The 17,101-nt window shown below is 41.3% G+C and overlaps 1 protein-coding gene across 1 annotated transcript in view; it reads right to left on the reverse strand.

Moving 5' to 3' along the window:
• Positions 1-16,356, reverse strand: part of YTHDC2 (YTH N6-methyladenosine RNA binding protein C2) — a 37,596-nt gene extending 21,240 nt beyond the window's left edge. The window contains exons 1-9 of the mRNA XM_050912720.1: positions 16,158-16,356; positions 15,630-15,720; positions 11,010-11,206; positions 9,064-9,263; positions 8,272-8,438; positions 5,252-5,354; positions 3,908-4,064; positions 1,510-1,617; positions 251-399 (exon numbers count right to left, since the gene is read on the reverse strand). Of these exons, the coding sequence (XP_050768677.1) occupies positions 251-399; positions 1,510-1,617; positions 3,908-4,064; positions 5,252-5,354; positions 8,272-8,438; positions 9,064-9,263; positions 11,010-11,206; positions 15,630-15,720; positions 16,158-16,356 (1,371 nt within the window). The remainder of the gene's footprint in view (positions 1-250; positions 400-1,509; positions 1,618-3,907; positions 4,065-5,251; positions 5,355-8,271; positions 8,439-9,063; positions 9,264-11,009; positions 11,207-15,629; positions 15,721-16,157) is intronic.
• Positions 16,357-17,101: the final 745 nt, after the last annotated feature.

The following is a 17,101-nucleotide window of genomic DNA, read 5'->3' on the forward strand; positions in this document are numbered from 1 at the left end:
ATGCAAGTACTTTAAACAATGGCATTCTAGCCATTTGATCTAAACAAAAGTTACGTACAACCATCATAATTGAAAAGCACACTTTAGCTAGAGCAGTTCATGCTAATAAAAAAAAAAATCATGTTTCAAAATATGTTAATATCCTTCTAGAAACTCTACAGGAGTAATATCTTTATAAAACAGTTTTTAAATGGGTAGTAATAATATAACGCAGATTTAAACATCTCTTCCAACAAAAGGAAAAACTTACCAGTTGATTAAATACTGTGTCACCACCGTCATCCAACATATTATACTCTTCAGTTGTACTTGGGACAGATCTTTGTCTCTGAGATTCCAGTTTGCTATTATTTTCTTGAGCAGAACACCACTCAGTAAGAGTGCTTTGCTGTTTTTCTTCTAGAATGCATAAAGTATTTCCAAAAAAAGTTTTACAGTCATCTTAATTATCCATTGTTTTCAGTTACAAAAAATATTTATATAAAGTCAAAGTTTTACCTATTCAATCTCTTTTATTTAATCTAGAACGCTGTTACCAGTCCAATATAAATTGCATGATTAAAGGCACCCAAAGTGCACCACTGCAAACATCTGCTATAACAACAAGGTAAAAAATACCATTTGGGTGCTTAACCCCCTAAGTCTCCAGTATTCTAACTTATTGCATTCAAATGAGCTTCCTAAGTAAGTATTTTCACAATTCTCAGTCCAGATCTTTCTCCAGAAGTGAAATACCGAAAAGAAGTGATATAGCTCCTGCATGTAACAACCAATTTTTGTGTACAAGTAGAAGAAACAGTAGAAGACACCAGTGCCTTAACTGAGCTTTTCTATCCACAGTGATCAGAGCTAAGCACCACGATAAACGCACAGTTAGGAATGTATGTTATAGCTTTTGGTTTTGCCTTTTTTCCTTTTTTTTTTTTTTTTTAAATACACACTAGGATCACTACTTTCAGTTGTCAGGAAAACTTCTCAAATAATATATCTACTTAATAAACTGAAAACCAACTATATTAAGTTCACGTGTGTTAATGCTTCTGGACTATATATATTAAAATACATCCATGTCTGAAGAATGTAGGGAAAAATGTTACTAATAGGAACCACTTCTCTGCAAGATGTACAAAATCCTGCCCTCTTTAATGGCTGCACTTTAATTTGCACCCAGAAGTCAGCACATAGTATCTTCTGCTTCTATATTTTTCATGTGGGCAAAGCCCCCAATTATATACAATTCTACTCCACAATAATAAGGAAAAATACAACATTTATCAACTGAAAGCAAAATTAATGCAACCATTGAAAGAAAGTGAAATTTTTTTTTTTTAAGTTACATAATCTACATCAATAATGTAAACATCAAGAGCTTAAAGAGACTTGCTGTCATCTAATCATGTCTCATTTAATACTCTGACTTGGGAATTTTAACAGAGATTCAACCTATTTAGTTGTTCAATCAATCAATGAGACTCATTGCCAACTCTAACAATTAAAAAGACCACCAACCTCGCTGCTTCTCTTTTTTGTACTTTAGCATCTCTTTGTTTGTATACCCAGTGCTTCGTAAAATGTCCTCCAAAAACATCTCTTTAACTTCAAAAGGTCTTCCTTGTACTGAAAGTATAAATAATTCATAAAATGTTAGATATTCCCTAGCTTCATTTATAGTCTTAATTTTTAAAAAAGCATTTTTGTAGACACAAAAAGTGAATTAAACATTATTAGGGCCTGATTTAAGGAATTATTACTTTTCTTGAAAAGTCTTGTAAGAGTATCTTCACTGGAGTTTATTTTCTTAAGATTACTGGGCCACAAAACAAAATATCATATCAAAAGGGAAATGCCAGCTGGGTACGTTGTTTCTCATTAACCTCTTCAATTCTATGAAGTGTATAGCAAGAGATGCTCATAAGATTGACAGTTATTAATCGCCATTTTATCAAAATGAGAAAAAGAAAATAGCCATTTTTGTTTAGGGTTACAAAAAAGAATTTACTGTGTAAAACTGCCACCTGGATTACAAAATCTAACAGCAATTAATACAGCTTCAGTGCAAGATCCCACAAGCAGATTGCCACCTTTGTATTAAACTACTTTTTTTCATGAGAAGTATATGAGGAGATGGACTTCTCTCAATTTCCTCAATCGCTTCAGCCAAATTTGGCTTTTTTTACTGAATATACCTGATAAATGAGACATTCCAATGGTCTTTATCACCTACTAATTTACCCTGATTTCTTTTCAATATCACTGTTTTCTAAAGTTTATTTATGGACATTAAAGCATTCTTTTTCACAGAAAGAATTAAAATCTCTACATTTTGATTTCTGATTCCTTAGCAGACATTTGCCATAGCTGAGTTTAAATCATCTAGGACTTTTCTCTTCTTCAGAAAGAACAAGCTACTATCCACATACTTAGAAGCTGTCATGGAGGAAGTCTTCCAACATTGATCACAAACTCTGTGTACTACAGGAACCCACAACTACAAAATGTTGGTTCCTGCAGTCAGGATTTTGTCAGCTGTATTGTTGAAGGAGGATCAAATCTTTTTCATGACAATAACAGACAAAGTATCTAAAGCCTCTCCTTTTAATTCTTAACTTCTCAAAAATGGAAAAAGGAAAGTGTCTTTTCAATTGTGATTAGCCTGTGAAGACTAGTATGTGACAACAGTATAACCACCGAGGTAAACTGGACAAAGAGACTGTCATCAGAATTTCCTGAATAAACATATTTATCTAAATGAACAGGAAGCTACAAGAACATGAAACTGGAAAGCCACACAACAATTATAACTGAGGCTTCCCCTCTTCAAAAAAAATTTGGAAGACACTGAAATCATGTGTAATTTCCAGATTCCTGCCTCCAACAAGTTGCAAGCCTTATTTTACTAGGCAGAAATTCAGAACTGGGAACTAGAAATAAACACTTCTATCTGTAAAAAAAATAGATTTCTTTTTGAGGAACATTCACTAAAACAAACTGATGACTTGTACAGAAGATCTAAAGAAAGTGATCCTACCCATGTCCTGGGACTGTCAAGCTCCTTAAAAAAAGGCTGACATACAGAGTCTACTTGATTGTTTTGAGAAGAAAGCATTTCTCTTAAAAGCTTCTTTTCAAAACACGTTATACTTAGACATCATTGTTGAAAAAGAAAGAGGACTGCAAGGTGCCAGAGGAGGTCACCCATGCAGAAAACTTGCAAGCCAGGAGGGTGAAGAGAGAGAGGAAAAAAAAAGGCATCTCCCACACATCTATGTTTTACCTCTACTAAAGGTCAGTCAAATGAAATTAAAACAGCAATAATGATAACTTTTCTTTGCATTTGAATGTAATCTAACTGCAGATTACTGAGTCAAACATAAATTAACATAAATTGCCATGTCTTTTCTCAATGTTTACCTAGATTAACAGCTACTAATTTCCTTTAAAATAAAGCATCCTGTGATTAAAACACAGAAACTCAATTTGCCTAGGACTGTATTTCTGAAGTGACCAGGTGTATTTATGTTTCATCTAGTAACCAGTAGCAATCTCTGTGACGTCTGAAGAACTAGAATCTGGAATGAATTAATATATATCACACTCCTGTAGGTCCTAGGGTCTATATCACCATGGAGATCAGCACTAAGAACCTTTTCCTGCTTCTTGAATTGAACATGGTGGGGGCCAGGACAACCCTGCACTTACCGAACTCCCTGTGATAAAAACACTTCACCCTGAAGTAGGTGCAAATAGTTAAGAAACAACAAAAATGAACAAAGAACGAACAAGCATTACTGTAATTCTCAGTGTATTTATCCTGTTCCCTTACTCAGAATGGTTTGCTACAGTTTAATAAGATCTATAAGTCCTGAGGCAGGTATACACAGATTGAAGAGGTTACATAAATACTTACTGTGTATTACTGGGCAACTTCCAAAATACCTAATAAAGAGATTTGCATCTAGAGCAGCACTAGAAATAATTAGTTTTAAATTAGTCTGTTTTTGCAACACATCTCTCAGTTTTATTAACAAGAAGTCACTGAACCTATCCCTCTCATGTACTTCATCCTATAACAAAAGGAAAAAAAAAACCAAACAGATAAACATCACAGATCCAAGACCATAACTTTACACAAACATGAACTTTTTTAAAAACTAAAATATATAATTTGCTGGTACATTACAGACACATTAAAATGTGTAAGTCTAGTTTAAGTAAGGATTTTTTTTAAAACTATCCAAAAGTCAAAAAATATTTCAAAAAGTTTTATAAAGATATCAGAGCAGACTGCACTGGTAATGCACAAGCAACACACACCTTGATTTCAGAGGTTAAAGTGAACTTCTGAAACTTTTCTAATTCTTACATTTGAATCTCATTTTCAAGATAATGGCACAAACCGCAAATCCTACAAATCTTATTTTAATAAATTCTCACTTTACAATTGATGAACATTTAAAGAAATGTATAATACCACATAATCAGAAAAAAGTTAGATTGCTTAGATCCATTAAATCATGCACAAAGCTTATCATCAATAAAGGCACATGACTGATTAATCATCTTTGTTTGTATTATATCATGAACGTATGAAGCAGGGACCCAAATATAACATCTTTAGGCTGAAGTCAAGAATGTATAAATAATTCTCACACTTTTTTTCCATTTTGATAAACAGGCAGGCACCTAAAATTATCATGAATTTTTCTGTCTTCAGCAGTGGAGAACTTAATCTTGCGGTAAACATTCTGGTTCCACTGCCTGACCGAACATTCACATAATCATAAATTAATACACTTAAATAATTTGCTGAAAATTAGATTACTCATTATCTTGAAAACATTTGGGCAAACAAATGGACTCAAACCTGGTATTGCTAAAGCAAGTACATGATACAAGAAATTCTGACACACTCACACTGAATCGTATCTACATAAGCCTCCCTACGGCTTTTCTGCTTTCTGACAGAGGACATTCAGAAAAATTTAGAGCTCTGTCCTCCACAACTGCATCATGATTCTAAAATTAATTATTGGTATGAACCTAAAATAAGATACTTTACAAACAAAAACCAAAACAAAAATGTACATGCTACAATAAAGACTCAGTAAGTCTTTAACGTTAATTCAGATTCTAACCAAATGAAAATACCTTAAATGCTCAGCAAATAAAGACAAAACCCTAGAATCTCATCTTCCAATTAACAAGTAATACATACTGCTCCACCTCACATGAAATACAACAGGATTCTTACCACAATAACATGGGTCACAGTTGATAGAGTGCTGTCTCCTGCCATTAGCGTGCGAAGTAGTATGCCATTAGTGCAAAATGTTAACAGTGTCTTTGGAGAAACCCTATTGAACAGTTCATAAAGATACTTCAGGTTTTTGCACCATTTAAATGCTGCCAGCTTTCCACTACTTACTGAAAATTAAAGGATTGAACAGCTGCTCACCAGAAGTGGAATTAGATTATAGTTCTCTCACCAAAGAATTCACGCATACTATTTGCTTTTAAACTACACCTGTTTCCAGAGAGTTCCTAAGGAATCTTAGTGCTTATGCTCCAAAACTTCAGACAATGGATTAATTAACAAAGTGAGATTCAAATTTATATAAATAAATAGGCAAGTGAAACAGAATCTTGAGAACCTCTCCATGTTGTTTAATTTACTGGAAAATTCAGTGTGGATTTTGGAAAAACGGGTTCCAATTCTTCAGCATATGCTTGGATTTAATTTACTGGAAAATTCAGTGTGGATTTTGGAAAAACAGGTTCCAATTCTTCAGCATATGCTTGGATACACTCTTTGTATTTGTCTATATGTGGTTGGCCTGGCTGGATGCCAGGTGCCCACCAAAGCTGCTTTATCACTCCCCTCCTCAGCCAGACAGGGGAGAGAAAACACAATGCAAGGCTCGTGGGTCGAGATAAGGACAGGGAGATCACTTCACCAACTACCATCACGGGCAAAACAGACTCGACTTGGGGGAATTATTTTAATTTATTACCAATCAAATCAGAGTAGGATAATGAGAAATAAAACCAAATCCTAAAACCAGCTTCCCCCACCCCTCCCTTCTTCCCAGGCTTAACTTTACTCCTCAGTTCTCTACCTCCTCCCTCCCAGCAGCACAGGGGGACGGGGAATGGGGGTTTGGGTCAGTTCATCACACATTGTTTCTGCCGCTCCTTCCTCCTCAGGGGAAGGAGGACTCACACTCTTCCCCTGCTCCAGCGTGGGGTCCCTCCCACGGGAGACAGTCCTTCACGAACTTCTCCAATGTGAGTCCTTCCCACGGGCTACAGTTCTTCACGAACTGCTCCAGCATGGGCCCCATCCACGGGGTGCAGTCCTTCAGGAACAGACTGCTCCAGTGTGGGTCCCCCGCGGGGTCACAAGTCCTGCCAGCAAACCTGCTCCAGCCTGGGCTCCTCTCTCCATGGGTCCACAGGCCCTGCCAGGAGCCTGCTCCAGTGCGGGCTTCCCACAGGGTCACAGCCTCCTTCGGGCATCCACCTGCTCCAGCGTGGGGTCCTCCACGGGCTGCAGGTGGATATCTGCTCCACCATGGACCTCCATGGGCTGCAGGAGGACAGCCTGCCTCACCATGGTCTTTCCCACGGGCTGCAGGGGAATCTCTGCTCCGGCGCCTGGAGCACCTCCTCCCCCTCCTTCTTTACTGACCTTGGTGTCTGCGGAGTTGTTCCTCTCACATTCTCACTCCTCTCTCTGGCTAAAGTTGCTGTTGCGCAGGTTTTTTTCCCCTTCTTAAATATGTTATCCCAGAGGCACTACCCCCGTCACTGATGGGCTCAGCCTTGGCCAGCGGCAGGTCCGATTTGGAGCCAGCTGGCATCGGCTCTATCGGACACAGGGGAAGCTTCTAGCAGCTTCTCACAGAAGCCACCCCTGTAGCCCCCCGCTACCAAAACCTTGCCACGTAAACCCAATACACCATACTTGGTTGAATCACAAAGAAATTAGCTGATCCTTTTCAAATGTGTATTTCTATCCAAGTTTGGAATTCATCCCTCCTTTCAAAAATCCTCCTGCATATTAAATGCAAGGAACACAGTCAAAATGGAAATGCTTTACTTTACCCATCTCTACTCTTCTCTCTTCTTCAGCAGCCTTCTAGAAATCATCACTGCTGTCTAATAGTTAATAAAACTTAAAAAATTAGACTCCTGTGTTACCGTAAACACCTCCACCCCACATCTTTTTTGCCCAGAGTTGGAAATGTTGCCATCTCTCCCTTTTGCTCTTTCTCTTGAGTGAATTTATTGGTTCTTCTTAAGCAGGATTCTCTGCACTGTGTCCAGTAATTCTTCCATTTTGATCTGACCTACGCTTTGCTCTTCTTCAGCCAGCGTAATACTTTCACACATTAATCATCCACCTTATTTGCAATTAACCTTTACTAGCTCTTTTAATCCCTTAATAGCCTTGTAAGCTTTTGTACACATACTCAAATTCTTCTTTAACTTGGCTTTGTTGTTCCAGTGCATTCATTTTCATTAGCTATGTGATATATTCATCCATATAAGCAACATAACCAGCTATACCTTTTGCCATCTTCTCACACATATCCCAACTGCTGCCCATTCCTGGAAATCCCACTACCTACACAGTTCAAAGAATCTACAAACCGCACACAATCTTCAGACTTTCCTCCATTCCTGTTCTGCTTTAGGAACAAATTCCTCAGATGACCTAGAAATCTCTACTTTTGTATCACTTCGTGCTTTAAACATAAAAGCTGAAACAGACTACATTTAACCCAAACTAGCTTGGTAAATAATGCTCAACTTCATCATTCACTTTCAAAATTTGCTTTTTTTCCTTTTATGTCCCCAAACAACTCTCACTATATAGCATTTGTTACAGCATGCTGGTCTTCCTACCTATCTTCAAAGCTTGCAGAACTTTTGGATCTACACGTCACAAGTAGGGAGAAAAAAAAGAGAGGAAAGCGTAGACTTGATCTGAAAATAAGACAAGGAATTCCACACACACACTCAAGAAGAAATCAAGAGAAAGCAGATGCAATTCACTTATATAAGACAACTTACTACATGAAACTGCAAAAACCAGGAGGAAAACTGTCCTTTTCACTCTTAAATATTCCATTACCTGAACATATCCTACCTATACTTTACATACTGAGCTTTTACTAGGCTGTATCCCAAATATACTGCAGTTTAAATGTACACAAGACTAAAGATACCAACACAAGATCAATTGACTTTAAGAAATATCATTAGTACCTGCTTTCTAATCGGATCTGATAACCAATTGTCTGGCCAATCTTTTCTCTTCTTTCTGCTGCCACTCTTTCAGCCACAGCAACAGCTGCCAAACGTCTTGGCTGAGTGCAAAATATACGACACGGAGTTCCATTTTTGTAACAGTCGTCAAGAAGGAACTGAGGGATCTGTAAAGAAGTGGTTTAAATTCACTTTTTAGTTTGATAAAGTCATATCTTTTTTACCACGGTGAAACAATTTAACTGCGTCTCAATATTACACAGGTTGCAAAAGGATTCACAATAGGATTATCATTGCTAATGTACTTGAAGAGGCAGAAAGGCAGCAAAAATAAATTTCTGCTTTTAAGTCTAATCTGTTTCAAAAAAGAAAGTTGAAGTGTCTCTCTCCTGCTTCAGAGAAATCTACAAAAAATACCTGTAGGTAACCTTTCATTTTAACACAATAATTATTCTACTCTAGATACAAAGAACAGAACTAGCTTTAGAAGGAAAAGGGCTATACAAACTCATAGCTACTTTCCCTTCAATATTTTATATTATTTTAACGAAAAACTAGTATCTATCAGAAAACTGTGCAGAACCACTTATGCTTTTAGTAAGTATCTGCTGGCTTAGTATTTCAAAAGCAAGAAACTAGAACTGTGAACTAGAACACAAGACTTTTGACTATATAGGAAAACAAAAGCCTTAAACCTATCATAAAGAAATCTCTTATTACATAAATATTACAAAATTGGCATTAGTTTTGATCAAATACTGTTATCTTTTTTATTTCGTTAAGGAAACATACTTGAGTAGTTTTCCCTGATCCAGTCTCTCCTACAATCAAAACAACTTTATTGTCCTTTATTATTTTGACAATTTCTTCCTGTTTTTCAAAAACTGGCAGTGATTGCCTGAAGGAATCAAACTCCGATTCCCCTCTTTTCACTGGAACCTGGGGGATACCATTGTTAAGTCGTCCGCTTGTCTTGTTCACTTCTCTGTTTTCTGTGAAGAGAAGTTAACAATTTATTAGACAGACACAAAAGAAGGTCACTAAAACATTGCTTAAAAATCATACATAAAAATGAACATTCCTGACTTTATACGCATCCCTATAGACAAAGTGACAAACCCATCACACATTTAAAAGCCATATTCATAGTGGCGCATCCTGTTACGGTGCTTGAAATAAATCTTGTTCAGAGGAGTTATTACTTTCATAGATATTTTGAACAAAACCAGACTATCCCAGTCCATTGCTCAAAGTCAAAAAAGGTCATGAAGAGCAAAAAGAAAAATAGAAACTAAACCTAAAAAAAGCAGCCTGGTGTATTTTCTTGGCCTTTGTTTCATGTTTACACATTCACACCTCCACAGTTTGCCTAGAAATATTCACTCTATAGTCAAACCTTTAAGCTATTCCAAACTGACAAGCATGTCTTCTGAGAAAAAGATAACTTTACTGTGATTCATATACCTTCTTTTACATCCTCCCTGGTCTTTTATGACCTCCTTTCAGTCAGTCTTACATAACCTAATGCTCTAGTCCATAAGATCTGTCTTAAATCATACAAATTGAACGATGCTGTATCTAGACCCCTGGACCCACACAGCACAGTGTGACACATTAGAAAGCAATGCATAACTAGCCAAAGAACCTACGCTTCTTCAGAGGAGAATACTTCAAATTCAGTATTGTAAATGTTACTCTGTAATTCCTTAATAATTATTTTCCAGAAGAATGAAAAGCTTGGTGTAAATTCAATTATACATATTTAATGTGACTAACAGAATAATATATTAAATTACTGTCTTACCAAGACAGACATAGGTTAACAGATTAAAAGAGCCAAAAACCATTCTGAAGAAGATAAATTTTACACTATTCATTAGTTTATGCCTTAAATTCCTAAGGAACTGCTTTTCAGTACTTTTATTATAGTTTCCCTCCAATCATTAAACAATCCTATTAAACAACTGAAACAATTGAAAAAGAAAACTAGCAAAGGAAGCACTTAAAGCATGAACCATCATAAATCAGAAATATCCAATGAAACAAGGCGTATCTATACAAGCGTTTTCTGTGCACTACACCCAGCTTTGCACACAGAAACACAACAGAACTCTTACACTTTTAACTGTTAAAACAATAAACTTGTTAAAAGCATTGTTTAAAAAAACCCACAATATATCAGAAGTTTGTCTTCCAGTGAACTCTTTCATATCCTAGAAATCGAGAAGTCTAGAAAGTAGTCTCTTAGGGACCAAATCTATTTTAGAAGACAACAAAAGAAAAAATAAACTTCTTACTTTATCAAGAACATGAATTTCTATGAGCAGAACAGCCAGCCTCATTTTCTCATAAGGGTGTTCTTATATAGCAGTCATGGTAACACTTCTCTCTCCAATCTCATCTCATGGAACTTGTAGGAACTCACATTTCAGAAACGTACTCCCAAATAAATTTGGTTGGAACTGGCTCAAAGACTCAAAAGTAACTTGGCACAAGAGAGACACTGGAATGTGGGTGACATGACTGCCTAAGTTCCTCATGACACTAGTTTTAAAAGACCCTATATTAATAATTAAAAGTCAAGAAAATTAATGGGTTTGTTTTGGGGGAGCATGTCAGCTGGGACAGGAGAGGAGACAGAAAAGAAAGGGTTCTGTTTTGTGGTTGGGTTGTGGGTCATTTTGTTTTTTAAGCAGTGTTGATTCACAAGTCCATATCAGAAGACACACTGAACATACCAGATTCAACAGCACAGGCATTTCCTCGCTCCGTCTTTGGCAGAAGTTCTGTTCGTTCTTTATTTGTGACAGGAAATCTCTGAATTAAACTCCGAACAGCATGTTTCGTACTTGGAGCCAAGCAACAAGTCATTACTGCATGTGTTAGTTCTGATCCATCCTTCTTCCTTACAGTCAGGTATCGATTTGCTCCTTTTCTGGGAGGGGGGGAAAGAAAAAAAAAAAAAGGTATTTTAGGAATAAGTAACCTACTTACCTCTATGTAATGATCTTTGACCATAATTCTTCCAAGATGGCTGTCAGATTATTTTCAAATATAATGTTGTAACTAGAAACTTCCAAATAATGTCCTATGTAGCATAATGCATGCCAAAATAACAGAAGCATCCACAATATCCACCATCAAAACCACCCTCTATTCACACAAGGTAGTGCAGCACAGACACTGCAGACTTTGGATGACTACACCCAGCACAACCTTACAGTTAGGCCTCCATAATGTAACACTGTTCTGCTACCTTTCTGTTAAAGGTCTATCACTGCATTTGCTTCCCAAAAGACAGCCAGCTCCATCACTCACTCTATCAATCAATACTGAGAGGTATGACACAAAACTCATTTCTAGACTAATTTAAGAGACTTAGAGGCTAAAAATCAACAAATAAACATAACAGACAAACAAGCAGCCTTCTGGTGATATTCCAAGCCTTAACAAAATCCAGTAAAATAAACTAGATTCCCAGGATGTTCATTATCAAAGATTTACAATGTAGAATTAGAGCCAAAACACTTAATCATAACACTGCATTTGCTCTCAGACCGAACTCTGATATTGAAATGCAAAGAACTGTTGTAAATATGTTTGAAACTGAACTATCGTGCACCTGTGCTACAATGACATATCAACACTTTGAAAATGACTTCTCAGGATAAGAACAGAAGGTCACACTAAGAGCCCAGTGCCCCGTCCCTGGCAGGGATGGTATAGTGGTGCGTGTGTACAGGGTGCAGGTACCCAAGTGCTGGCAGGGGCAGACTTTGTGAGGAGAGGCCGGCGCTGCCCCATGCCGGACACGGACAGCTCCAACTGACCCACTGCAGGGCACAACACAGCCCCTCAGCCACAATGGTGGTGACTCTGTAATAATATATTTAAGAAAGGGAAAAACCCTGCACAGCAGCCGTGAGGGAGGACTGAGAAAAATCTGAGACACAGCCCTGCAGACACCAAGGTCAGTGAAGAAGGAGGGGGAGGAGGTGCTCCAGGTGCTGGAGGAGAGTTTCCCCGTGAAGCCCATGGAAGAGACCTCAGTGGAGCAGGTTTATCCTGAAGGAATTTCAGCCTGTGGGAGAGACCCCATGCTATTTTCTCCCCACGTCCTGTTGAAGAAGGGGAGTGACAGACCAAGCTGGCTGGGCACCTGGTAGTCGGCCAAGGTCAAGCCACCACAACATGGCTGCTTTCTAAGTTGTTGGCTTGGGTTCAGCTCCTGGGTCAATGCAAGACAACATTTCAGAATAGCAAAAATACTGAAGCTGGAACAGTACTTGAATGTGCATGTCCATGGAAAGGTTGGCAGAATTGGAAAACCAAACTGGAATGCCTCCCATGACTACGCTCCCAGTCTTTAGTAGTCTGTGTCTCAGCAACTCAGAATCACAGAACCATTGAGATTGGAAGGCACCTCTGGAGGTCACCTGGTCCAAACCCCTACTCAAGCAGGGTCACATAGAGCCAGTTGCCCAGGACCATGTCCAGACAGCTTCTGAATATCTCCAAGGAGGGAGACTCCACCACCTCTTTGGGAAACCTGTGCCAGTGCTCGGTCACCCTCACAGTGAAAAAGTGTTTCCTGATGTTCAGAGGGAACCCCCTGTGTTTCAGTCTGTGCCCATTGCCTCTGGTCCTGTCACTGGGCACCACTGAAAAGAGCCTGGCTCTGTCCTCTTTGCATCCTCCCTTCAGGTATTTATGTACATTGATAAGATGCCCCTGAGCCTTCTCTTCTCCAGGCTGAACAGTCCCAGCTCTCTCAGCCTTTCCTCATAGGAGAGATGCTCCAGTTCCTTCATCTTGTTGACTCTTCACTGAACTCTCTCCAGTATGTCCATGTCTCTCTCTTACTGGTGATCCCAGCACGGGACACAGCACTCCAGGTATAGCCTCACCAGTGCTGAGTAAAGGGGAAGGATCACCTCCATCGACCCGCTGGCAACTCTCCTCCCAATTGGGGGGATAAGGGGGAGCTGGAGAGACAGCCCTGATGCTGTGCAAGCACTGCTCAGCAGTAGCCAAAACACTGGTGTGTTATCAACACTGTTCTAGCTACAAGTACAAAGCACAGCACTATGAGGGCTGCTATAGGGAATGTTAACTCCAACCCAGCCAGACCCAATATAGTACACTGCTAACAATGTCTAGAGGAAAACATACTAGCTATGAAGAGTTTATAATAAGCTTTCTGTAAGTATTCAACATATGCTTGCTTAACCCAAAGGAAAAAACTAAGGACACAAAATATTGTCCTATGGTGCCCAAGCAATAGCTTCCCTTATTTATCCACTCTATGCAACAAGTACAGATACAGTAATGAATATTAACATTAAAATTATACTCTATCTAGAAATTCAATGATGAAAGCCAATCATGATCAAGCTTTTAAAGACTGATCATTTCAAAAGTTATTGCAAGCATAAATACTGAGGAAATCTGGGGAGCCTAACACAAGTAAAACATTTGAATTTATTTTAAAAGGAAATTTATGTTTCTTAAATGTGTAATGCATTATTATAGTCAAAAAAAAGATACAGTTTACGTCTTCCTAGGTGACTATTCCCTTTTTCTCAGCTGTTTAAATTGCAGTTCAACTATTCTCCAAGCTTCATGTCACCCTGAACACTCCACATTTAAAAAAAAAAAACCAACCAAACAACAACCACACACAAAACAAAAACAGGAGGTGGTTGTCCCACTCTACACTGCGCTGGTGCGGTCCCACCTTGAGTATTGTGTGCAGTTTTGGGCACCTCAATATAAGAAGGACATCAAACTATGGGAGTGTGTCCAGAGGAGGGCGACCAAGGTGGTGAAAGGCCTCGAGGGCAAGACTTAGGAGGAGCAGCTGAGGTCACTCGGCTTGTTCAGCTTGGAGAAGAGAAGGCTGAGGGGTGACCTCATGGCAGTCTACAACTGCCTCAGGGGGGGCAGCGGAGGGGGAGGTGCTGATCTCCTCTCTCTGGTGACCAGCGACAGGACACCGGGAAATGGAATGGAGCTGCTTCAGGGGAAGTTCAGATTGGACATTAGGAAAAGGTTCTTCACTGAGAGGGTGATCGGTCACTGGAACAGGCTCCCCAGGGAAGTGGTCATGGCACCAGGCCTGTCAGAGTTCAAGGAGTGTCTGGACAATGCTCTTAGTCATATGGTTTAGTTTTACGTAGTCCTGCGAGGAGCAGGGAGTTGGACTTGATGATCCTTATGGGTCCCTTCCAACTAGAGATATTCTGTTCTATGAAAACCACCACCAAAAATACCACAGAATCTCCTAGGAAGCTGCTCAGAGACATTTACAAAGCTCTACAAAGAATCAACAAGGATTCAAGCAGGGTTTACCAGCTACAGTTAAGCACAGGCACCATACAACCCAAGCATGTTCCTGCTAAGCATCTGCACACATCTGACAAGCCTTTTTAACACTCCATGTTCCCAAAATGAGACGGAAAGATTCGCAAGTTTGGCCAAATTTATTGTCTCAGGCATCTGTGGCAAAAATCAGCTATACCACTCGCGAGACTGGAACCACATTGGAAGCATAACTTGACTTGGACAGCACTATGCTTGAATAAGATCTTCTGAAACCAAGCTACACGTTATCAGTGCTCAACAGCACTTACTCCCTAAGCAAGTAGAGATCAGAGAACTAGCATTTTACACTACTTTTGCAAGAATAATGAAGTATCCCCAAAAATGAGGAACAGTAAATGCTGCTACAGTTTTACAACAGTCTACACACAGACATTATACATGACACTCATCTATCTGGGGTTTTCCCATAACTTTCCCTTTCCTGTTACTTTGCCACCTGAACTCCCAAGGGAACCGGATTCTCAGCTTTCATGCAAGCTCATCGGGTCAATGAACATGGGTTTTCTCTTCAAAAGATCAGAGCAGGGTAAGAGAAAGAAACATCATCACACCTGTGTATGAATGCTCTTCTCCTGCACTTCTCAACAGAAGCACTCTTTTGGACATGCTACACTAGGCTACGTTTTATCTGTCAAGGTATGAAATTCTATGCAAAACCCTTGGGCACACAATAGTGCATGAAAAACAAAACAGATCTTGGTGAGAAGTCTTTTTTATGGACCCATGAAAACCACAAAACAGTACAATGGCAAGCTACCTCAAACTAAGCACGTCACAAGTTTTTTTAAGTAAACATAAAGCAAAGTACAAATATACTTATTTTTATCTTACTTTTTAAACTTTTTTCTCTAGTACTATTCCCTGCAACAGTGCAGGATACGCTAGAAACACAGATCATTTTAACGCTAGTCATGAAATTCCATACATTTGCACCAAAAAAAGAAAAAAAAAATAAAAATCAGACTCCAACTTACCCTTTACTTTTAGATATCAGTCCAAGAGACTGACAGAGCCGGTGAACAAACGCTCTTTCAGTACTAGTGAAAGAAGAAGGAAATTCCATTTCTAGAAAGATAATAAAGCAAACATAACAACACAACACACAGTACTCCTGACATATTACCTGAACGTTACGAGTTTTTCAATCCCCAAACCTATCACGCTCTCCCGTGAACAATGGGACTAATGGCAGTGCTGTATCTTCATACCTGTAAGCGATGCAGGGTTCCCAAGCAAGCCATCTTATTCGTGCAGAAAGGCGCTGAGGAGAGGCTTCTACCGGTGAACCGATGAAGAGCCTCGGGGCCTAGACGTCTGCCACCCCCACCCGGGGCTTCGCCTCCCCGCGCCGGCCCAGGCCAGGTGCTCGCAGCCGCCCCGGCTCCCCGCAGCCCAGCGCCCGCCTCGCTGCCGGCCCGCCGCGACGGGCCCGACCGGGCGCACCGGCCAGGCGGGGCGCCCCCCCCGCCTTTCTCCCCCGCGGCCGGGTTGCCGCTACGCACCTTTCTCCTCTCCGTACCGGAACCGCTCCAGGGCGAGGTTCACCGCGATCTCCACCTCCTCGTCGACGCGGATATCCTTCAGCCCCTTGCCTCGGCCTCGGCCCGCCGCGGGGCCGGCGGAGGCGGTCGCGGCGGGGGTACCCGCGCCCCCCGAGTCCCCACCGGGCTGCCGCGGGGAGACGCTGCTGGGCCGCGACATGGCTCCGCGACCGGGGGCGTCAACCAGAGGCGACAGCCCGGGGGTATCGCGGAGACCGCGGAGGGGAACGGCGACACGGCGAGTCCCGGTGGCACGGGGACCCCGGGGGAAGCCGAACGCTGCGGGTACGCTACAGCCTTCAGGAGAGCAGGGACGGGCCGGCGCAGCGTCGTGACGCTCGTGGGCGGGGCGGGGCGAGCGGGAGGAGCTGCCCCGTCCCGGCTCCCGGCCGGCGGAGGCTCCGCCCCCAGGGCGTTGGGGGCGCGGCGAGAGCCGGATCCTGGGGCTGGGGCGGAGGCGGGGGCGCAGGCGCAGGCTCGTCCCGCCAGAGCGCGGCCGTGGCAGCGCGCGCCCCGCCGCCCTCCCCCGCTCGGCCGCAGGAGGGCGCCCCGCGCCGCGGCCGCCGTTAGCCGCCTCTCCTCGGCGCCCGCCCGCGGCGGTGGGGTGCTCCAGGCCCGCAGGTGGCTGCGGGATGGTTCTGCCCCGGACTTCGGAGGCGCAGCTCCTCGGGGGGGAGGCGCCGACTTCCCGGCCCAGGCAGCTGGAGGGTGATTTTCAGTCACGTACTCCTTTGGGGCAATTAGCACAGGTAAAGGGTGCGGGAGGCGTGACGTGTTGCCAGCAGCTGTCAGCACTGTTGCTTCGGGGAACGTGAAAGCTGAGTAATGAAACCTGCCTTCTTCAGCTGGGAGAGATGGCAAAAGTGCTCGCTGCTGACCTCTTAAGTACAGTTAACGGTGGAGTG

This window comes from Gymnogyps californianus, chromosome Z (assembly GCF_018139145.2).
Source record: "Gymnogyps californianus isolate 813 chromosome Z, ASM1813914v2, whole genome shotgun sequence".
In the NCBI taxonomy this organism is placed as follows: domain Eukaryota; kingdom Metazoa; phylum Chordata; class Aves; order Accipitriformes; family Cathartidae; genus Gymnogyps; species Gymnogyps californianus.